This window comes from Electrophorus electricus, chromosome 23 (assembly GCF_041902795.1).
Source record: "Electrophorus electricus isolate QZ-2024a chromosome 23, ASM4190279v1, whole genome shotgun sequence".
NCBI classification, from domain to species: domain Eukaryota; kingdom Metazoa; phylum Chordata; class Actinopteri; order Gymnotiformes; family Gymnotidae; genus Electrophorus; species Electrophorus electricus.
Window position 1 is genome coordinate 7,867,501 of NC_137519.1, and position 22,500 is coordinate 7,890,000.

Here is a 22,500-nt window from a genome sequence, read left to right on the forward strand (position 1 = left end):
TGGACTGAGAAACACACACACACACACAAGCAGATGGAAAAATGCCTGTGGTTTGGAAAGTCAGAAAGGTAGAGTGGAGCGTGAGTATTCCTCAGCGAGCCTTTTGAGAGGCAGAACTGAATTATAATACCTGATGAGGCCATTAACACGGACTCAACAGTCAAAACAATTAAGAGGATGAGGAAGGGATTAAAGACTTTGCCAAACGCGTTCACCAACTGTGCTGAACTCCTGTGCTGAACCTCTTTACTATATCTCTCTCTCAGCCAGGACACAGACTGTATGTTTTTTCCAACTAAGGGAAATTTAGTTGGCTACTTAACTGAACTACTGAGGGGAGCGTTGAATGTAATACCTGCTGTACTATCTATGTATGTGTATAATATCAGGGCCAAATTAACCCCTGAGCCCACTCTCTGTCTTTACCACTGGCTTTCAGGTTTTACGATATAGTTACTGCAGTCTTGTACACTACCCGAAACTCCACAGACGGCAGGGCGTGGTGCAATATCTGAACCCGCAGCACATCCAAACCAGCCTCTTACCCGCATCAGGCCTGAAGCAGCTACCTGAGGCCTTGAAACTCGTCGGATGAAGTGGATCGGGGGAGAAACAAAACAAAAACACCTGCACTGTACGACTTCCCCAGGGTGAGAGAGACTGAGTCAGCACTGCAGAGAAATCCACTCTAACGTTGCTCTGGGTCCCTCCGCACCTGCGCTACCTGACCCTTTACTGGACACCGGTCACAATCCTACCGTCCCCCGGGGGCCAGGTAGGCCCCGACGTGTGCTGTGATCCGCACCGTGCCTGCAGGGATGTGTCCAGGCCACCAGGCGATAGCGGGCTCCCTCATCCCTCCCTCGAAGGTCGTCTCTTTCCCGCAGAGGAAAGGGCCGTTGCTGCCACCTTGGAGAACGCAGAGGTAACAAACACACACGCAGTCAACAACCAATCTGATGAATTTAAGACAAAGAGGCGAGTAGTAAGATCAGATGATCTAGGTAGTGTTTAGTTTAAATAGGTCCTCACTTTGCTTTGGTCCAGACATTAATGCAGCACCATTGTCGGAGGTGAAGAAAACAAATGTGTTCTTATCTATGCCCAGAGTGACCAGCCATGCCAAAATTTGCCCCACACTGTAGTCCAGCTCCATCACAGCATCTCCATACCTACAGGACACAGCACACACACGCAAACACACACACATAGTGCAGCTAAACAATCTTTTTAACCATTAACAATTTCAACATACCCCTGGATGAGTCTACTGATATGTACTTGTGTGTGTGTGTGTGTGTGTGTGTGTGTGTGTGTGTGTGTACGTGTACACATACACGCATGCAAAAACAGTTAAAAGAAGAGAAAATATCAAGGGCAACACCAGACAAATGGAGGTAACCGGAGGTAACCGGAGCAGAGAGATATGAGCTGGCCACTGTGCCTCGAGTCGAGGTGAGGCAAATACCTCTCAGTCCTCGACTACCCCTCTGTCAACACCAACCTCATTTGGCATTCAGAAGGAATGCCAGCTTAGTGAGAGGTCTGAGCACGCCGAGCCCCAGTGAGGAATACGAAACGATCCCAGACGACGGCAGCAACACACATCTCTTCCCCTCAGCTCAGCCAAAACAAAAAAACATAAAATAAATTCCACATTTAATTAAACAACAATTTGCATAAAAATTATAATTAGGAGTTACTTCCTGGGTTCCTCAAGCGCATTTGATTTCATTAGGCACGAACCTGCATGTGCATGATTCAGGCAGGGTCCTGACACACACACGAGAAGTGACGGGGCGCGGATCAGCTTTACGACTGCACCGTGATGGTACTAACGTGCGCCCTGCCGCTGCGGCCCTGCTCATCTCACCGAGTCCCAAATCTTTGGCCTGGGGGAGCGACAGAGAGCCCCCCCTCCCCCCCCAGCAGTTACGCCTGCGATCAAATTTATCTCTCTTCTTCCAGGGGTGTCCTGAGGTGAGCATTTCCTCTAGGCCCTAATAAACAGGACCGCACGGGGACTGCTGTGATATATAATGGCGTGTGATATGTGATGGATATGTAGTGTAGGCTAAAAGGATATAGAGGATATGGGTTTGTGATGGATATGTAGTATAGAGTAATATGATAATGTAGTATAGAGTAGTAGATGCTGGAAATGGAGTGCACAGTAATAAGTGATGGATATGGAGTATAGATTAATAGCTGATGGATATGTAGTATGGAGATGAAGGTAATTTCAGAAGAACATTCATGCACCCTACATTGCTGTTTCTCAACCCAGGCCTCAGGGCCCATGACACGGCTTTCATTTGTCTCTGATCCAGCAGTAGCTGGCAGACTGTGTTCTTAATGGCTTGGTCCAGACATATTAGGAGGTGAAACAGAGGAAAAACAAATACAGTCTGATGGGCCCCATGGGTTGAGGAGCACTGCTTTACTGTGTGGTATATTTCTGTGTTATATTTTATGGTATATTTCTGTGGTAGAGCCCCATTGCTCTGCATGTTTTCCCTGCTATAGCACTTATCTCCATCTTCAGCTATTTAACAAGATGCTGCTCAGCTGCATCGGGAGTGCTAGAACAGGAGAAATCTTTGCACATCTGTGGGGCCTTAGGCTTGAAGTCAAAAGCAGGCCATTCTCAGCAAATGCTGTCTAAGGCCTTTGGCACCTCCACCCCCACGAGTGAGGATGGATCGGAGCTTACCGCCCACGCTGGCTTTTACCCAGGAAGTGCTTGGAAGCGTAGACTGGTGCGTGTGTGGCGTCCGGCGCCCAGTAGAGAAAGAATGGCTGGCGGGCCAGGGTCTGCTGGAAGATGAAGTCCAAACCTTCCTGGAATCAGATGTGAAGGGAGATCAGAGCTGCTATAAGGGATGCAGTGGAGTACACTCCCAAAAGGAGGCAGGCAACCAATCAGAAGAGAGCCTTTAAAACAGCCAGCAATGGGCAGTCAATCACAAGGTAAGAGCCCAAAAGAGTCAGCAGAAGGTGACCAACTAGAAATTGATTATATATACTGCCAGACATGTGGGAAGCTGTGAAACTCACCTGCAAATAGATCTGTGTGAGGTTTGATTCCCCTGTTCTTTCATCAATTTCAAACTCCTCATAATACCTGCCAAACATACAGGTATGTCAAAGATTATGCTTCAGTGAAAGACACCAACTAAAAATACAATAAGTCCTGCACGCCTGTGTAAGGGTTTTTTTTTGTTTGTCTGTTTGTTTGTGAACAGCAGCCCGCCGAAGAGCGCATAGTTCCAAAGAGTGATTAAGAAGTGGGTTTGGTGAGGCACACGACAGGAGCCTCTGAAGAGCTCACGCTCTGCTAGGAGACTGAGCACAGGCATGCTGCTGGCTCTACAGCACTTATGCTCAGGCTGCTCCAGGTGTCCTGACACACCGTCAACGCTACCTGCCGTCTCTAGGGTGTGTAAGAGTGTGGGTGTGTGTCTCTGTGTGTGTGTGTGTGTGTGTGTGTGTGTGAGTGTGTATGTGTGTGTGTGCGCACATTTGTGCGTGTGTGTGTGTGTGTGTGTGCGTCTCTGTGTGTTTGTGTGTGTGTGTGTGTGTCTCTGTGTGTGTGTGTGTCTCTGTATGTTTGTGGTGAGTGCGTGTGTGTGTGTGCACATTTGTGCGCGTGTGTCTCTGTGTGTGTGTGCCTCTGTGTGTTTGTCTCTGTATGTTTGTGGTGAGTGCGTGTGTGTGTGTGTGCACATGTCTGGCCAAGCTCAGGTATGCCACGCTCATTAAACTCTCTGTTAAGCACAAAGTGGCACACTTGCTGGAGTCAATGACCCAAAATGCACATATGGCTGTTTGGAGAAAGCAGACAGCAGAAAATGAGTGACCAAAATGCAGCTGGAAAATTGAGAAAAAAATAAACAGTTGAAGTAGTTGCACTAGAGAAAAAAAACAAAAACACAATGAATTTATTCAGCAGGCAGCCAGTTTAGTGAAGATTCTATTAGGTTATTGTCTCCTGTAAATATTATTAGATGTTCCCACAGCCTTTAGAAGTGTACATGCCTTCCTATCATCTCAGAGTTGTTATACACAGGGATGTTGGGCCTGTAGCTAGTGTTGTAGGGTCCAAAGTGGCAATTGGGAGAGCCGAACCACTGATCAAAGCCACGCTCCAGAGGTAGGTACTGCTCTCGGTGGCCCAGGTGCCTGTGTGGTAGGCAGATGTTAGAAGCTGTTAGCGTCATCAGAGCTGCCATTACACCTTTCCTCTGTAGACCAGAACACAGCAGTAAGAGGGTCTCACCACTTGCCAACGATCTTGCTGACATACCCCCGTTTCTTCAAGATCTCAGGCAACAGGATTTCCTCCTTTGAAATACCTCCCACTATCTCTTGAGGTGTGTAGGCTATGTGGGGGAAAAAAACTCATTCGTTACACATGAGAGAGGTAGAGGAAAACTGGAAGCAGATTAAATGGGATACAGGTGATGGTCTGCTAAAGAAGACTGGAAGTGATGTTAGATCATACCATTCCTGGCATGCGCATTGGTGGTGTAGAATCCATTCCGAATTGGAAGTCTACCAGTGAGCAGTGCAGCTCTGGCTGGAGAATACAGGAATGAGAGACACGTTAGAGGCTTTTAAGCCTTACAAAATCATAACATTCAGAAAATGAGGCAAAGGTATGAAATATGCTACCAATCGGCAAAAAAAAACAACAACAAAAAAAAAACCATTTCGAGCATGAAGGAAATATATTACCACTGAGACTTGCATGTCCTTGCGAAATAAAGTTTGAATATCTAATCAAAGGGGGGAAAAAATTCGATTCTCAAGAGCAGTTCTGAGTTGGGTTAAATTTACAAAATCAGCCTGCATTTGAGCTTTTGAGAAAAAGGCAGGGTAGGAAAAAAAGAAGAAATTGGAGACTGAGGAGCTGGCCCTGATGAGAAAGCCCACTATCTACCATGTGATTAAAATTCTAATTAGAGCAGATTGTCTAATACAGTCTCCACGGCACTAACAGAGAACACCAGGTACACGGCATAAGACTTCCTTCCGGCAGCCTCATCTCACAGATTAACTATTTTGAGATTAACAATCGATTAAGGAGTACAAGATTAAACATTAATTCAAACTGTAAAAATGATAACGGTGTAGTTTATGCATAGCACGTACATTCAAATTGCAAAATGATATGATTACATTCCATTTGCATATTTCAGTAGTGTGAGCAATAACTACATTAGCATAATGAGCCATTTCTTCCTGTTTCTCAGTGCCTGGAGTTCTCATGTAGGAGTGCATGTTATGCTGACCAAAGAGAAGAAATATTTATAAGATGTATTATTCTTCTAAGGTACTTTCAACAGCCTCTATTATCCAGAAGTAATAATGAGAATGCCTGCTTTACAGTGAACCATCCTAAGTCTGTTGTCCTAGTAGAAGTGCAATCCACTTTAACACCACATGAATGTAGAATAAATCTTGAATATTGTTAAGCAGACTAAGACAATTTTATTGACTGCAGGTCTGTACGAGTCCTGAAACAGAAATGCAAAAGGCAACTTGAGAACACACATACAAGGAGAGCAGAGAGGGTTTGCCGTGTAGAAATCTGGGAACAGCATCCCCTGAGATGCCATCATATCCAGGTTTGGGGTTTCCTTGGATGGTTGACCAAATACCCCCAGATCACCCCATCCCATCTAAAATACAACAGCAAATTGGAGACATGTATGTAAACCCAAACAGGAAACGGGATTCCAAAACAAAACACTAGACCAGTGGCAACAACTAAAGAAACTGAACAGTTGGATTTCCATCAGCTGTCAACCACGGGCAATTGAGGAACTGTAATGCATTCGTCCAGTATTATGCTAGACAGTTTTAAAAGACTTACATCATCCATGATCATTATGATTATATTCGGAGCAGAAACATTCTGAGGCTCGACAGTCCGAAGGGCGAACAGAGCCCAGAAAAGCAGAGCTGCAGATCCACTTCGCCAGTTCCCCATTTCAAGTTCCAGCGCTGGAGAGATCACATACCCAACTTTAGGGAAGTGCGGCGAGTCCTATGGATCAAGATTAAAAGGTTTGTAGGCTACTTTATTTTAATTATTAGTCCGCATGTGTAAAACCATTGCACGGTTTACTGGTGGCACATTTTCAGTGCACTGGCTAGTTAGTAAAGATACCCAACCAGAAGGCGAACCTCAGCCTTCGCAAAACGAAACGACGACGACTCGCCGGAGTTTAACCAGCGCGTGACATGTCACGTGACAGCGCGTGGCCGTCGACATCTCAACATGGCGGTGTGCGTGGCCGTTATAGCCAAAGAGGTAAGCGGGACATATGTGTGAAAAACAACGTTGACAACGGAACTTAGAAGTGTTGTAGAAAGCCGCAAATGTAAACGCGTCATTCTGAAACAACACACCTACTTTGAGTTTATCACTGGTGGTTATTTAACGTTAGCTTGTGCTGCTACTCCGTGACGCTAGCTAGCTGGTTAGCGGTTAGCTAGTAGCTGTGGTGCTACTGACGTGAAAGTCTTCATATATATATATATATATATATATATATATATATATATATATATATATATATATATATATATATATATATATACTTTTTTTTACCGTTATGTGAAACAAGCAGAGTACATTGCTTTGCGAAAATACCTTTTAATCGTTGGTGTTAGCGTCAGACGAGTTGTTTTGTTTTGCTGCAACGTTACACTGGTCTTCAGCCAGTCAATCAAACTGGCTAGCTAGGGTTCCAGCAGTATATGATCATTACGATCTAGATACCTAGAGTTATAGTCTTTATGGCTTTAGTAGGTAGCTGGCTATATAATATCTGTCTAGCTGTAGTCTGTGTGTGTTTAGTAGGTAGCTGGCTATATAACTATCTAGCGAGCTGTAGAGCTGTAAAGCTGTGTCTTTATTAGGTAGCTATATATGTAGCATTAGCTAGCTAACCTTCCTCCTACAGTATGTACGTACTATACAGTTGAACATAGCTATGTGGAGCTACGGGCGAAAGATAATGAAAAAATGATAGCTAGCTAGCTAGTTAATTGTATTCATTTTATTTTGAGTGAAATAAGTACCTAGCTATATATATGTGTATATATATATATATATATATATATATATATATATATATATATATATATATATATATATATATATAATATGAATAAAAGGAGCCAACTGCTATTTTATTAGAAACGCTTGCCTTGTACGAAAGCTCATAGACTTTTGAATGTAAATTGGCTGACAGACCATTCTCAACAAGAGCAACTGGGACGTTGACCTTATTTATCGATGAAACTTTAACAGCTCTGTTGTCAATGTCAGTCATTACTGCAGATTTGCGTGTTGTTCAGTTGGATTTTAAGATGTTGACAGACTGTTGATTAATCTAAAGGATGCCTACCAAATGTTGATTAATCTAGAGGATGGTCTATTAAAAGACAAATTTGTGTGTATTGCATGTTCATTAATAATAGGGTTATGAAGGTATGGTAAATTCTCATTTTTTGAGTGAACCATGGTGTTTGTTTATTTTTGTCTTTTTTTTAAACATATTCCTTATCATTAAGAATATGAGGATGGGCATTAATGTAACTGTAAACCCAATTTTGTATAATCGTGTATTGCCTGCTTCTCTTAGAATTACCCTCTGTACATCCGGAGTGTTCCAACGCAGAATGAGCTCAAGTTCCACTATACAGTGCACACTTCCCTGGATGTAGTGGAAGAAAAGGTATCTGCAGTGGGGAAAGCCTTGCCAGACCAGAGAGAGCTCTATCTGGGTCTACTCTACCCAACAGAGGACTACAAAGTGTATCCTTGGCATTAAATGCCCCTCTGTAACAACTACAACTTCTAGATTACTGGATTGCAAATGCATAAAATGTGCAATATGTTGGAGCTAAACATTGATAATAAAAACATAGCAAGTGTAAATGGCCTTAACTGAAATCAGATATGGCTATGTGACAAACTCTAAAGTAAAGTTTGTGATTGTTGTAGACTCATCTAACACGTCACTGAGAGACAATGAGATACGAAGTGTAAGTTCCTTCTCATTTCTGGCCAATATTTTGGACATAATGCAGAGTAGTTCCGAATGATGACACCAGTGCTGCATACAGTGGGGAAAGTGGTACACTAAAGGCTATTCTGTCTCCACAGATGTTCAGAAAATTGCACAGTTCATTTACAGATGTAATGTGTAATCCCTTCTACAACCCTGGTGATACAATTCAGTCAAAGTAAGAACTGCTGGTGTATATTCATGTGTTATGGATCTTTAGCTGAGAGTTTACACATATTTTTAAGCACATTTTCTTCTCTGCTTTCAGGTCTTTTGACAGCATTGTGTCAGCTATGATGGTTCAGTCTTCCTAAAACGCTTCCTTCCTGTTTTGTACATACAGTAACATTATTTTTGCATTTGTGTCCTGGTGTATATGTTTGTATATTGTCAAATAAATGTTTGCAGTTAACAGAAAATACGTCGACATATGCAATACAAGCAAAAGCAAAGGATTTATTTTTCTGTCCATCAAGTTTAATCATCAAGTGATTTAAACAATGAAAATAATATACAAATTTAGACAAACAAACAAAATACTGAAATTCAAAAAGGCACTCTAGCCTCCAACCCACTAGTCAGTTTTAAAGAAGGAACAGTTATAAAAATACAAATAAAATGGAACCAGTTTGTTAGTGTAAATCAAGTCTTATTTCTGATCTGATTTCTAGTTCAATCCTCAGGCTTGAAATCTGACAAAATACGAGGATCTATACCCAAAATATGTACTTAAAATTTTACCATGAAAATTGATGTGCATCAGAGTTCCATTAAAGGCAGGACTGTGGGAACACCAGTTAGCACCCACAAGTGCTTAGGAGACCATAAACAAGGAGGAAAAAAAACAAAACAAAATTTTCTTCTTTCTGTCAATAAGGAACATACCAAGGCTGAGTTCTTCCACTTCCCCTAAAACAAAGTCAATATTACAGAGATGAACAGTAGGCATTTGTAAACATTTTCTACATTTAGCATAATCTTTGACCCCCAATTTTACATTGATTTCACTGACTCTGTAAATTCTAATTAGTTCCAATCCAACAAATCATAACCTAATTACCCAGCATAATTGTTTCATGGGCTAAAGTGGCTTGTGTGCACACGTCACCCAGTGATTTGTATTAGAGCGGATCAGTGAGTCAAGCTGAGGTCAGGTTGTGAATGTACACTGGAGAAGCAAGCAAGTGTGGCCATCTGCGTGTTCAGTATGGGTTGTCGGCGTTGAAACGACACAGCTCTGACCTGCTGAAGCCACGGAACCTGCCCTGGAAGCCGTTGTTAAACCTGGATCCACGGAACCCTCGGCCCCTGAAGCGCCCTCCCCGCAGGAACCCTCTGTCTGTGGTACTGATGCCGGGCATGTTGGTTCTTTTAGGCATTACCTGCAGTCAAGACCAGACAAACTTAACCTAGAAACAGAGAGGTCCTCCAATAAACATGAGCCCAGTATATTTGATCAGAATACTTTAGATGCAGTGACAGTCCTGTGACCTATGAGCTTGGCTTCTACAGGTACACCATGTCAGGTCTGACTCATTTTGCTGGATATTGTTGGGTAGGATTATATGCTGTTCACTGTACATCCAGTGATGTGTTCCATTTTGTGATGAGATAATGAACAACACTAGAAATTTGATCCCTTTTTGTTTATCTTGAGACAAGCATTAAACTAGGAGTTTCAGCATTTCTCAAAGACCTCTCCACGTGCGTACTATTACCTGTTAACCATAAATGGAAAATATTCTGTACAAAGTTTAGGAAGGGAGTTCTTCAATTTTACCAGTTATAACCCAGATCATCAAAAACGTTAATGATACAAAAGTGCTCAACACCACACAGGGATATTTTATTATATATCAAATTCAATAATGTAGATTATAACAAGAAGTAAGGCAATTGCTCATCTCTCACCTTTATGACACGCCCCCTAAACAAGGTCTCATCTAAGGCCATGGCCGTTCTCACTGACTCTCTATCAGAGAACTCGATGTAAGCAAACCTAAGGAAAAGAGTGCAGGAATGCAGATTCATAAATTAACTGCAAATGGCTACTACAAATGTGAGCACAGAAGCACAATCCTGCCCTCACCCTTTTGGATGGCCAGTGAATTTATCACACAGAATGGTGACCCTGTTGACGTGACCGCAGCCGTTAAAGTGGATCTCCAGCTCGTCTGCAGTGGTCCCATAATCCACCTGTTCGGTTCAGAACAGAGCTCGCAGTGTTTAGCTCATCAGTGGAAAAGAGATGCTGGAATAAATGGGGCTGGGAGTACTTTTTTAAATCATATGGTTCAAATCAAGACACTGTGATGCACTACAAAAATCCAGCGTGAGTCACATCAACCCACTTAGAAATGTTTACACCAGAGTGAAAAGAAAGCAATCCTTAGCAAAACAAAAGGCCTTACATTCCCCACGTAGACCGATCTGTTGTCTGCATCTATTCTCTCCTCATGGGTCATGCTGTAGAAGATCCCTGGGAACACAAGGTCGTCACATGCAAACAACCCACTGAAGTCATCGGATCTGTAGCTAGCTTTCACCAGCCAGCGATTGCAGATGATACCCAGAACAGAGCAGACAACCAGATCCTGCTAGTTGGCTTTACCATAAAATCCTATGCGTGTCCTCGAAACAGTAAAAAAATATAAATAAATAAATAAATAAACCACTGAAAAAGATGTACAACTGTCATGATCTTTGAGCGAGTCGCAGACGGCAGGAGCCCTACTGCGGTGCGGGTCTTTGGGCAGCGATGAGGCGTGTGGCCTCAGGTGCGGGCGGGCCCAGGTGCGGGCCACCTGCGGGCCACCTGCGCGGACTCACCTGCTTGCGGGCTGTAGAGAAGGCGGCTCTCGGGCTCGTACTGCACCTCCCTCAGCTTCTCTGCCTCCTGCTCCATCTCTATCACGCGGGCTTTGATCGCCTCCAGCTCCTGCCAACGCAAAGCGTTAGCCCGACTTGTTTAGAATGTGATTTAAACGGTGTGCCTTTCAGGATAACCTAGCTAAGCAAACCGAAAAACAGATGTAATTACGGTCAAAGCAACAGAGTACGAACGAGACTGGACCAACAGCTTTTAATCAATAAGACCCAGTATGTTAGAAGGCCTTATTGATTAAAAGCTGTTAGTACGTTTGAGTTTACCTGACCAAGGTGGGTGCAACTATATTAACAACTCCGGACGAGCCGAGGAACGTAAAGGTAGCTGTGCATTGTGGCGATGAATTGACTTATTTATAGCCGTTACGTATAATAAAACTTTAAGGATAAAAGAAGCCATTCCACACAGCTTCGCCGTAAAGACATCTGCTTATACACAATAAAAACGAGTAAACTAGAACTCACCGGGTCCTCAGTAAACTGATTCTCAGAATTCAGAACTCCCTTAATAGTATAGATTTGTTCCGCCATGTCAGTGAACAAAGAGACAAAACTACATGCCACCTATAGCCTCCCACGTTGGTTTAGTCAAATGTCGATGATTTCTGTGACGTCTAAGATTGTAGGCTACAGGCTTTTTACTTAGTCCTGTACTACATATGCCGCAAAATCGTAAATTAGTTTAAGATGGACGGACTGGCTGGAAGTTAGTGCAGACACTCGTCTCTGAACACATGCAACTACTAAACTCCTTTCTTTACGTCTGACCAAGAAAGTGAGTCTACCTGTCAGTCAAGGGGAAGTGGGGCGTCTTTAATCAGCTGTCACCTGCAAGTCACGTGAATGGTCCTAGATTCTCTAAAACTAAAATATAATCTTTCATGGGATGTACAGAAATGGCGTTGGGTTGTCAATTTCTGGAGTCAAATTGCCTCACTAAGTATTACCTTGCTACATAAATCCAAACTCACTTTATCAGCATTAGGGTTGTTTTTTTTTCTTCTCACAACTGTTTGAGGATCTTATGTATACATTAAGTCACAGATCCAAATGAGATAATGTAGTGGATTAGAGGTTTCTTTAGTTGATCACAAGGACCTTTTTTTTGGTAATACACTCAGAACAACTACTTAACAATTAAAGTGATTCTGTGAGAGGACACCAAAAACCAAACAGGCTTTTCCTCTTCCTCTCATGCCAATCTTCTCATTCTTTTAAAACACATGCAAATGACAACTTCCCTAGTCTGAACTACTATGTCTGAATGTCCCTGAAAAGAAGCTGTCCCCAAAAAATGACACGCCACAAACATCATTTAATATTTCGCTGTCTTTTTTAATTACACAGATACATATCTCAACACAGACAATAACCTGATTTAGAATGTTTACAGCGTCACATATCCAACGAAGCGCACAGTAAGGAAGAGGGAGGGTCGTGAAAGAGGAAGGAGAGCATGCAAGAAAGAAATCAGAAATCAGAATTCAGAAATCAGAATTCTCCTGGCACAGTTCACTTCATCTAGAGACTGATAACAGGACCTTTAAAGAGGAACAGAAAAATTCTTCATCACACCAACCTTTTTCCGACAGAAACAATGTCTTTTCTGTAACAATGTATTGCACAATACAGTAAATAAGGTTCCCTAAAAGCATCAAACCAAGCCTTCGTCTTCGGGTATCTTTACAAAAATCTCTCTACCTTCTTGAGCACTGGGGAGATTGAGCGCCTACTCCAGCCTTGCCAGCAGTAGCGTTCTTACTCCGGTTAGTGTGAGGTTCTTAGAGCACAGCCGAGTGGACTGTGGCTGTCCACCGGCGAGGGGTCCCTGTACAGAGTCAGAAAGGCTTATGCCTGCATGCATGTGGTGTAAACCATTACACCTATACCCCCCCCCCCCCCACCATGGATGCCAGAACTCAAGTGAATGAAAAACAACAGGGAAAACAAAACCCTCGTCATACGCAGGATCTGATAGAAATATTTCATTGTAATAAATACATCTAATGCTCAGCTAAATGTAGCATCATTTGAATTTTGTCTGAGTGATGACCAGTCAGTCCCGCAGCTCCTAATAATTTCAGGTTTGCGTTAGTGCGTCCTCGGCATTGGCAGGGATGTCGTTTCTCTCTCTCCTTCTCCCGCAGTGTCATGTGGTCTGGATGTCTCCCAACCTGTCCCCTCACCCCAATAAATCTGCACACGCGAACAGTGCAGCCCACCCCCAGACCCCGCCCGTGCCTAAGACGGTGAAGTTATATACAATGGGCAGTGAAATACTCCGTGAGCGTTCTCTCCTTTCTCGCTCTTTTTTTTTTTGGTTCAGCTTTGGTTGGAGACACACTAAGGTGCCAGTGACATCACGCACGGCCGTCTGTGTACGAACGTGACGAGCTAAGCAGGCATGCAAAATAGCGCAGAGGAAGAAAATGAGAAGTGCATGCTTGTTCTCTGCCATGAGTTGTATCCTCACACTGTTGTATTAAAGCTCTGGAGATTCAAGTAGTTTGTACAGAAAGATCACGGAGAGAAAGCCTCTATCTCTCAAGCACACACTCACGCCGCATCCTCATCCTCTCCATTTCTCTCGTCACGCACTCATTTGCTCGCACAATAATAACTCTCACATCTGAGGCCAACTGTAGACACCTTCACAGAGTTATCTGATGCTTTGGGTTCACAGACACAAGCACTCTCTTTTTTCACAAGCTACAAGTCTCTTGTCTAGCTTGCATGCTTGGTGCTGCCTTGTGCTTTGACCGTGTGGTTATCCCCTCCGCTTTGGTTCACGGGCACGGTGGGACAGCCAAGCTCCCTCCGATTGTAGTTCACACGATGTCCAAAATTCCCACACTGCTCGCTGCGGGATCCCCCAGCGTGCTGAGATGCTTTGGTCTGTGCTTTTGGCTGTTTTGGAAAACTACGGGAAATGTTTAGCTACACTGAACGTTTGGACAAAGACTGAAGTGATATATTACTCCTCGTAAAGTAAAGCACGGCTGTCCTCGGTCTTAAGCTCAACACATGCTGACTTTTAAATTCTCCAAACACCTTCGGTGAGAATATATGAATCATATGCCTGAAGATGAATTTTTACTTTAAAAACACAAACAACAACAAAACCCCCAACAAGCCGAATACACCCAGGCGGAATGTAAATTGCTCTTCTGAAGGCCATGCGGGTTACGGTGTGGGGCTTTGCATGCCTGCTAGCAGCACTGCCTCCCAAGCTCACAAGACTTTCTCTCAGACAGGAGGTAGCTAAGGGGCCAGGAGAAGGGACTCCCATGCAAACCGGACCATCCATGGCGAGAGAGAGAGAGAGAAACACATGCATGGCCGTAGTTAAAGAGTCTCTGCTCGAGAACTGCGTCGTAAAAATGAAAAGATGGGCAAAAACGTCATATTAATTGAGATTATGAAGATAGGTCATTCAAATATGCACTGGGAGAAATGAAAGGAGAAGTCAATTAGGATTAAAAGCGCTAAATAGGACAGCAATACAATAAATAATAAACTTTCAAGTTTGGTCCATGTCAGAGGAACGGTATGTGGACAAGAGCACACATAATGTTTCGCCTAGTTCGAAATTAACAGACCGGAAGCCTCGACTCCAGGAGGCTGGAGTGCTTTTCGCCTTGTTCCAATGACCCTAAAATCCCGAAAGGCTGCGCAACTCCAGGGAAGCTGATGGACTGACTCGCCACTCACTCTCAAGGGCGCTGGGCGTGCGGGGCACCCTCAAGAACAACACGGCATGGAATTTCAGCGGCGTGTAGTTAAACCCGCATGCAGTGCACACTCCATCCTGCATGTACACAGACCAGGTTATGCCACAAGGGGTCCCACCACCTCTGCAGGGAAGGAGCAGCTACTGCATCTGCACATTATAGACAGGGCCAGAGAAAACTAAAACACTCGGACTAACTAGCTTTGTACTGTAGTATAGAGAGAAAAATCATAGGGTAAGCTTGATTCTGGTGTCGGGCTCTTGGACCATTTATAGAGGTTTGGTTTTCTGAGAGTGTGCGTGTGTGTGTGTGTGTGTGTGTGTGTGTGTGTGTGTATGTGTGTGTGTGTGTGTGTTGTGGTTGGACCACAGTGGTGGCATGTGAGCACAGAGGATGGTAATAAGAGTTCAGTTCCAGCCTGCTGAGGGAGCCGGGCCAGGTTTCTGGAGAAGGCTGCTTCTGTCCAAACCAGACAGATCCGAGAGCAGTGGGACATAAATCCCCCTCCTTGGCTGGAAAAGGGCCACTGCCACACCGTTCCAGCCTAACAAGGAGGCTGTGTGCGCGGACGCACACTCGGACTTGCATCAGTTCTCTCTGTGTACGGGGGAGAGTGTGGAGACATTTCGCTACACCAATCGGCAGAGGCATCTAGCAGTAATCTATACGTGCAGTGGTGAGAAAACCACTAACTTTCCCATTCCCCTCTGCCTGTTTACCTACATCTATAGATTACACACTATACAGAGTAAAATACAGGGGGTGGGGGTGTTGGGGAAATGCATGGGTCTAAATGAGTAATTACAATTGCTTTGATTGGGAAAGTAAAGAAATGAGTGAAATCAAATTCTAGACATTATACTTTAAAGGTTTCTGTTATTTGGCAAACACATTTTTGGACCTCTTTTTAAATACTATATACATTCACATTAAGTTACTGTTGTTATTTTAAATATATTTATATGTATATTTATATTATAAGGTACCCTAAGGGTGGTTTCTGAGGTTCCATTCAGTAGCTGAATTCTCTTCTCATATTGCACCTCCGTCCTTTCACTGTCGTAAAACGCGAGCGATATAAAATACTCTACATGAGGATCTTCTTTTCATCAATATTGATACAACAAACTGAACAATAGGTACAGCACAACCTGTCTCCGCTTGGAGCGTCTTTTTTATGTCCCGCGTCAATGTTCCGCCCAAACTAAAAAGACGACAACAGAAAAAAAAAAAAGGCCCCCTTTTTTCTGAGTACACACAAGAGCTGCAGAGGCAGACATTAGAGACAGAGACATTGAGAAACAGAAAGGAATATATCTACACGTTTGATCCCTTCTTAGATATCTGCTCGGAGGCTCTGTCAGGGGGTGGGAGAGTGTTCGCAGCAGGAAGAGGAAAACAGCAATAAAGCGTATGGGGGCAAAGGGGAGGAGAAAGAAGACAGAAGAGGACCAAGTCTACACCGCATCAGTCTGGTCGTCATGCTTTGGAGAACGAGGGAGAATGAAAACGTACAACTCAATGTAAAATATGTCAGCATTCAGAGAGTTTTAGAAAAACGTAAAATTGCTTCAGAGAAAAGGCGCATCCTTATTGTGCCGTCCTTTCCCAGACGGTCTCTTAGTTCTTTTGAGTTTTGTATTTTTTTGGCAGTTCCCATGCCATTCATCTTTTCTTTTGAGGCCAAGCGTGTTTTCTGTTTCTAATTTTTCGTACTTGTCACTGTCTCGTACGGCTCACTCTTCCATGCCTTCTCTCGCCGATCTGTTTATCGTCAGACACGGATCCAGCGCAAGCCGCGTTTTTTTTGTTTTTTTTCGGACTCCGTGGCGATGGTTGGGGTTGGAGCCGATGTTTGTCGGTATTTGAGAAGGCGGTGGCGGACCACAATGAGGGGAGGGAGAGTACCCCCCCCCCCTTGCCTCGCTGGCTCTCCACAGAAACCAGACTCAGGGTTGAAGAGGTGAAGTTGTTTGCGTTTGGTTACAAGACGAGTGTCTCTTAGTAACTTTGGCAGTGTATCAAAAAGGTTTGGATCATGTACGTTTTTTTTCTTTCTTTCTTAAAATTCATTTGGGTTCACGTCAGAACAGAGAGGTGAGTCCGGTGTAGGTTTTTCTTGGCTCGCTAGCAAGGTAGTTATCAGGTCTTTATTATCATCATTATTATTAGCATCATCACTATTTCTTTTGGATTTTTGGAGTATTCGTAGTTAAAGCCAAAAAACAAACCAGTGAAAGAAATCTTTTGTCGTGTGAAGAACTGTGAAACGGAGCACTGCAACCCAGGCATGGGCTTTGAGGGGTGGGGGTGTGGGATCTGCCCTTCACTACAAACCCAAAACAGAGAAGGGGGTCAGAAGCAACTGTCAGGAGGAGTCTTAACTCCTCATGATTCCAGAAAATCCCATCAGTCCCTGTGGAGGTGGGAGTATCTTGGGTATGGGCTGCCTCCATGCACAATGGGTTGAAAGTATTTACAGGGCTTAAACCGCCGAGGCCACACGTTACTAAAGCAGAACCTAAAGTTAAAGGTCACTCTTAGGTCAGTGCCATATTTGTAATAAGACAGGAGTGTGAGGCGGTTATCATGTATCAGTGTTCTCGGGTGTCTCGGTGGCCTTTGGTAAAACAAACCCTTTCTGTGTTGGACGTTTGTTTTGTTTATGAATTAATTGTTTCTCTTTTTTTCATTTTGGAGGTTGCAGAGTTGACAAAACGAGAGCTTCAGGTAGCTGAGAAGTAGTGAGCAGAGGGTCTGTCCGTGCAGAGCTCATGGGGGGGTGGGGGGGTGTGTGTGGGCGCGGAGGTTTCTCAGTTCGTTTTGGGTGGAGGATGCAGCAAAAGCAGCAGCAGTGGGTGGGCGTGGCCTGGGCCTGGCTGAGGGGTCAGCGGTCAGCGGGAGGAGGAGTCCAGCAGTGCGGGCGTGGCTGGGGTGGTGGAGCGCGAGGCGCCGCTGGAGCTGGAGCCCGCGTCCTTCGGGCTGCCCCCGCTGCTGGCGGGCCCAGCCAGGGAGTGGGGTCCCGGGGGAGTGCCTTCCGAGTGCGTGGGGGGTGCGCTGGATGAGGCGGACGAGGCGCTGGAGGTGGAGGAGGGCGTGCCCAGCGGGACGGACCCGCCCCCGGGCAGCCCCTGCAGGCCCTGGCCGCACACGTGGTGATGCTTCTCCCAGTCCTTGTGCTGGCAGAAGGAGCCACAGTAGCGCGCCGTGTTGCAGCCACTGCACGTCTCGCTCGCCTTGCGGCCACAGTTCCAGCAGCTCTGAAACCACACAGAGGAGTGTGTTAGCAGTGTGGCACTGATACAGTAATTACAGCTCTACAGGCACAGGACAGAGTGTGTTAGCAGTGTGCACTCAGACAGTAATGACAGCTCTACAGACAGAGGAGAGAGTGTGTGTCAGAGGTGTGTCACTCATACAGTAACAGGACAGGCACAGGGCAGAGTGTGTTAGCGGTGTGGCACTCAGACAGTAATGACAGCTCTACAGACAGAGGAGAGAGTGTGTGTCAGAGGTGTGTCACTCATACAGTAACAGGACAGGCACAGGGCAGAGTGTGTTAGCGGTGTGGCACTCAGACAGTAATGACAGCTCTACAGACAGAGGAGAGAGTGTGTGTCAGAGGTGTGTCACTCATACAGTAACAGGACAGGCACAGGGCAGAGTGTGTTAGCGGTGTGGCACTCAGACAGTAATGACAGCTCTACAGACAGAGGAGAGAGTGTGTGTCAGAGGTGTGTCACTCATACAGTAACAGGACAGGCACAGGACAGAGTGTGTTAGCGGTGTGGCACTCAGACAGTAATGACAGCTCTACAGGCACAGGACAGAGTGTGTTAGAGGTGTGTCACTCATACAGTAATGACATCTCTGTGGACATGGCAGAGGATGTTAAGATGCACATATCTTATCGCAGTAACACGTCCGATTAAAACCAACAACAAAACAGTAAAACCGATAGCAAGGTTCCTCCCATCTGTGTTTCCCCAACACTGTCACGGGTTCCCCTGCGGCACCGACCCGCCTGACCAAGCAGGAACACAGAAAGTTGGCCACACTGCCCCTGATGGCATGAGCTGCCCTCCAGGTTCAAACCCACAGACAAGTCACAGCGCTGAGGTGGCGGTCCCGCTCAGAACGCAGGAGCCAACTGGTACAGACCCTAGGCACACCAGTACCCAGCTCAACATACTGTTCACAAACTGTCTATGATGAGAAAAGGACTCAAAATGGCTTTGTCTACTTTAGAGTATGAAAATGAGCCATATAAAGGTTTAATGGTCTATAATGTACAGGTGTGCATCGCATGGTTTAATTTAAACAAAACAGCTAAATCTCTGACTGTGGACTTTGGCTGCAGTTTGCCCCTGGCTGCAGCAGTGAGCGGTGGGGGTGTGAGTGTGTGTCACGTGAAGAGGGGAAGTGTGTGACAGTGTGCGTGCTATTCTGAGGGTGGTGTGAAGCGGACGCCGCTCGGGTGGCAGGTGGCTACGTGATAGTGACACAGACCAGAGGGGCCTATTCTGATTGTGTGTGTGTGTGTGTGTGTGTGTGTGTGCGCATGAGAGAGAGAGACTCACCTCGCTGGAGTCCTCCTGCTGGTTGATGACGGACAGCGCATCTTCAGAGGCCTGCCTCTTGGCCTCAGCGAGCGCCCTCTCCATTTTTGAGCGCTCGGCGGAGATCATCTCATGAGCCTTGCGCTCAGCCTCCGACACGGCCTTCTGCAGCTCGGACATAGCCTGCCTCTTCACCTCGTTCACCGCTTCCTCTGAGGGAGAGAGAGAGAGAGAGAGAGAGAGAGAGAGAGAGAGAGAGAGAGGAGGGGACAGAGGGGGAGAGGGGGTAGAGGAAGAGAGAGAAGCAGGGCGTTAGAGGGAAAGATCGAGAGGGAGGGATGTAGGAGGAAGGATAGAGAGAGGGAGGGAGGTAGAGGAGGAAGATTAGCTTGTCTGCTTTCTCCTATACTGTCCATCATGCCTTCCTGAGGAGCTCTAAGCTCTGTTTGTTTTACTGCTTCAGACAGATGTACATCATCCAAGTTTTAAAGCATTTTGTCAGAAAAAAAAATTTAATCTAATAATTCATCCGAAATGAGTCTTGTTACAAGTGTTTCCTATGCTGGCAACAGCAGAAGTCTTCAAAGTTTGCTCACAAACTTGCCTTTTATCCTGATACTCAGTGACTTGGTATTTTTCTCTCTCTGACAAGTGAATGTATGGGGGCTGAGAGTGAGTTTACAGGGAGTGAGTTTACGGAGAGTGAGTTTACTGAGAGTGAGGTTACGGGGAGTGAGTTTTAAAGGCTCCCACAGTGGAGAGGCATAACTCTGATGAGACACAGGACCAGAGGATGAGCTCCATCGTCCTTTGTTCCACAAATGTCACTGTGTGTGAGTGAACATTGTTCGCGTGCATGTGTATGTGTGTGTGTGTGTGTGTGTGTGTGTGTGTGTGTGTGTGTGTGTGTGTGTACATGCACATGTTTTTAGGACAGGCAGGTGTGTCTGAACAGTCTAAAATAGAATCTCAGGACATGTTCATTAAGTCTCAGTACATCAATGCTGCATCATGGCTGGACTAATTGCTCTCCTGGTCTACACCAGGTCCTCGTTAAAACACACACACACGCACGTACATGCGCACACACATGCGCGCACACACGCATACTTATTTTAGCTCCTAGAGAAATTACCTCACGTGGAAGCTGCACCACACTGGATGGTAGTGAAAGAGTTGAGTAACTGTTGGCTTATAAAATGTGTCATGAGTATGTGCTACATAATGAAATAGGTGGGTATTTATGTACACTCACACACTCACACACACACACACACGCACACACACTAAAGTATATTCCTCTAATGCACATAGACATTCATATTCATCTATATAGACATGCAGACCAGATTTTCTGATTTTCTATGTGACTGAGCCCAACCGTATCTGTGCTATCACATCTATAACTGTAGTCAGTTGGTGGGAAGCACCGTGCTCATAAATATCTGTCACACACCAACCCCCCGCCCCCTGCTCCCAGCTCCCAGCTCCCGACCCCAATCCAGAGCCCTCCCTCAGGCTTTTGCTGTGGGTGGGTGGGTGTGTGTGTGTCTGAGTGTGTGTACCCACGCGTGCGTGTGTGTGTGTGTGTGTGTGTGTGTGCACCTCCACCCCAAACTCACTGCTGACTCCCACACACATGCGCACACATAGACACACACCTACATTTTTTTTACCCTGTCTCCCCCTTCATCCTTCATTTCTTACATTTTTTTCTCCACGGTTTTTCCCCCCTCTGTATTCACACAAACCTCGGGACTCTCAATTATCGGACTCAGCGCATGCACCGCTAAGATTAGTTTGCAAATTTAATTAATTTTTATCAAGCAGACTTAGCAGCCGATGTTGGCGCAATTAGAAGGTAATGGAAAACATGATATTAACATTTGAATCCCACAGGGATCTGGCAGGTTTCAGGGGGGTTTTCCCTCTCTATCTCCCCTCAGAACTGCCTGTTCAAAGCGGCTGGGTCACCACCGCTCTGGCAGAGGGAGAGAGAGTGTTCTCCTATTACACGGAACATACAGGGAAATTGGAAATGAATGCAACTGCTTAGTTTGGGGACTATGGCAGATCTCTGGGTTTGCTTTGTGTTCTTCTGTCTGTCACACACACACACACACACACACACACACACACATACACACACACACACACACACATACACAACATGTGCAGATAAAGCATACATCCACATAGACACACTTCAGCAAAAGTATACACACACAAACACACACACGTGTGTGCGCGCAGCCCGGCAGTACGCAGGCAGGATCTGGGTGTTTGTACTCACCCTGTTTGCTGTGGAGCTGTTTTAGAGATGGAGAGAGCTGGATACTGGGGGCACCTGCATGAAAACACAACTGCAATTAAAAGGGCTTTGGATGCAGCACAAATGCAGCACGCGGCCGTGCAGGCAGCAGCAGAGACCCGCTCCACCCGCTCCATCAGCTGGACGTGCACACCGAGCCTCAGCGGCGCCTCCACGCCGGTAACACTCGCCCCTCCAACCCCGGCCGTCGGGGCACGCTGCACTCACCTGCGCCCTGGCACACGTAAAAGGAAGGGATCACCCTAATTGGCTAATGCTGCTAGCGATGGAATGCAGTGACGTCATGCTGGCTAATCCCCTCTCGCCACCATTTTCCAGGAGCCCCCACAGCATGGCGAGGTGTAGCTGTCCTGAGACTTTCTAAACCCCCCCCACCCATCCACTCACTCTCCCTTCCTCTCCATTACTCCACCCAGCCCTCTTACACTCTCACTTCCTCTTTCCACCCCTCTGTCTTTCCTTTTCTCTCTCTCTCTCTCTTATCCACCCATCACTCCCTTCCATTTGTCTTCTTCTTTTGTCTTCTCTTTTACTAAGGTGAGGTAAAAGGTCCATGTCTGCTGCTTTGCTATTGACAGATGCTCTGCTATTGGCTGCTACTACTGAAAGCTGCTCTGTTATTGGCTGCTACTACTGAAAGCTGCTCTGCTACTGGCTGTTGCTCTTACGTCATCTGGTGCGCTGCTGTTAGCTGCTGCTCTGCTATTGGCTGGGCTCTGCTGTTGGCTGCCGCGCTGCTGTCGCCTGCTGCTCTGCTATTGGCTGCCGCTCTACTGTCATCTGCTGCTCTGCTGTTGGCTGCCAATCTGCTGTTATCTGCTGCTCTGCTGTTGGCTGCTCCACGGTGCTGCATTTCCACTGTACTTTTAACTGCAGTCGTCTTTCATGGCAGGGACAGGTGGAAAGCA

The 22,500-nt window shown here is 45.6% G+C and overlaps 4 protein-coding genes across 11 annotated transcripts in view; 1 reads left to right on the top strand and 3 right to left on the bottom strand.

The window, feature by feature from the left end:
* The window catches only part of galns (galactosamine (N-acetyl)-6-sulfatase), a 17,091-nt gene extending 11,078 nt beyond the window's left edge, over nt 1-6,013 (bottom strand). For all 3 annotated transcript variants that reach the window (XM_027007353.3, XM_081706042.1, XM_081706043.1), the window contains exons 1-9: nt 5,879-6,013; nt 5,561-5,684; nt 4,505-4,579; nt 4,280-4,382; nt 4,039-4,182; nt 3,058-3,124; nt 2,714-2,841; nt 1,033-1,172; nt 806-909 (exon numbers count right to left, since the gene is read on the bottom strand). In XM_027007353.3, the coding sequence (XP_026863154.1) occupies nt 806-909; nt 1,033-1,172; nt 2,714-2,841; nt 3,058-3,124; nt 4,039-4,182; nt 4,280-4,382; nt 4,505-4,579; nt 5,561-5,684; nt 5,879-5,995 (1,002 nt within the window). In that variant the 5' untranslated portion in view covers nt 5,996-6,013. The remainder of the gene's footprint in view (nt 1-805; nt 910-1,032; nt 1,173-2,713; nt 2,842-3,057; nt 3,125-4,038; nt 4,183-4,279; nt 4,383-4,504; nt 4,580-5,560; nt 5,685-5,878) is intronic.
* Nucleotides 6,014-6,202: 189 nt separating this feature from the next.
* Nucleotides 6,203-8,503, top strand: trappc2l (trafficking protein particle complex subunit 2L). Its single transcript, XM_027007365.3, has 5 exons — nt 6,203-6,319; nt 7,659-7,831; nt 7,974-8,061; nt 8,183-8,262; nt 8,353-8,503. The coding sequence occupies exons 1-5, from the start codon at nt 6,287-6,289 to the stop codon at nt 8,396-8,398; spliced, it is 420 nt and encodes a 139-aa protein (XP_026863166.1). The 5' UTR covers nt 6,203-6,286; the 3' UTR covers nt 8,399-8,503.
* A 382-nt stretch (nt 8,504-8,885) lies between these two features.
* pabpn1l (PABPN1 like, cytoplasmic) lies at nt 8,886-11,668 on the bottom strand. Its single transcript, XM_081706048.1, has 7 exons — nt 11,436-11,668; nt 10,914-11,022; nt 10,496-10,563; nt 10,174-10,280; nt 9,996-10,083; nt 9,327-9,466; nt 8,886-8,993 (listed from the first exon to the last, which is right to left on the bottom strand). The coding sequence occupies exons 1-7, from the start codon at nt 11,499-11,501 to the stop codon at nt 8,954-8,956; spliced, it is 618 nt and encodes a 205-aa protein (XP_081562174.1). The 5' UTR covers nt 11,502-11,668; the 3' UTR covers nt 8,886-8,953.
* Nucleotides 11,669-12,284: 616 nt separating this feature from the next.
* The window catches only part of cbfa2t3 (CBFA2/RUNX1 partner transcriptional co-repressor 3), a 51,217-nt gene continuing 41,001 nt past the window's right edge, over nt 12,285-22,500 (bottom strand). For 4 of the 6 annotated variants that reach the window (XM_035520985.2, XM_027007376.3, XM_035520987.2 and 1 more), the window contains exons 10-12: nt 21,554-21,607; nt 19,282-19,472; nt 12,285-17,961 (exon numbers count right to left, since the gene is read on the bottom strand). In XM_035520985.2, the coding sequence (XP_035376878.1) occupies nt 17,596-17,961; nt 19,282-19,472; nt 21,554-21,607 (611 nt within the window). In that variant the 3' untranslated portion in view covers nt 12,285-17,595. The remainder of the gene's footprint in view (nt 17,962-19,281; nt 19,473-21,553; nt 21,608-22,500) is intronic. The other 2 variants (XM_035520986.2, XM_035520984.2) reach the window with 1 other exon arrangement.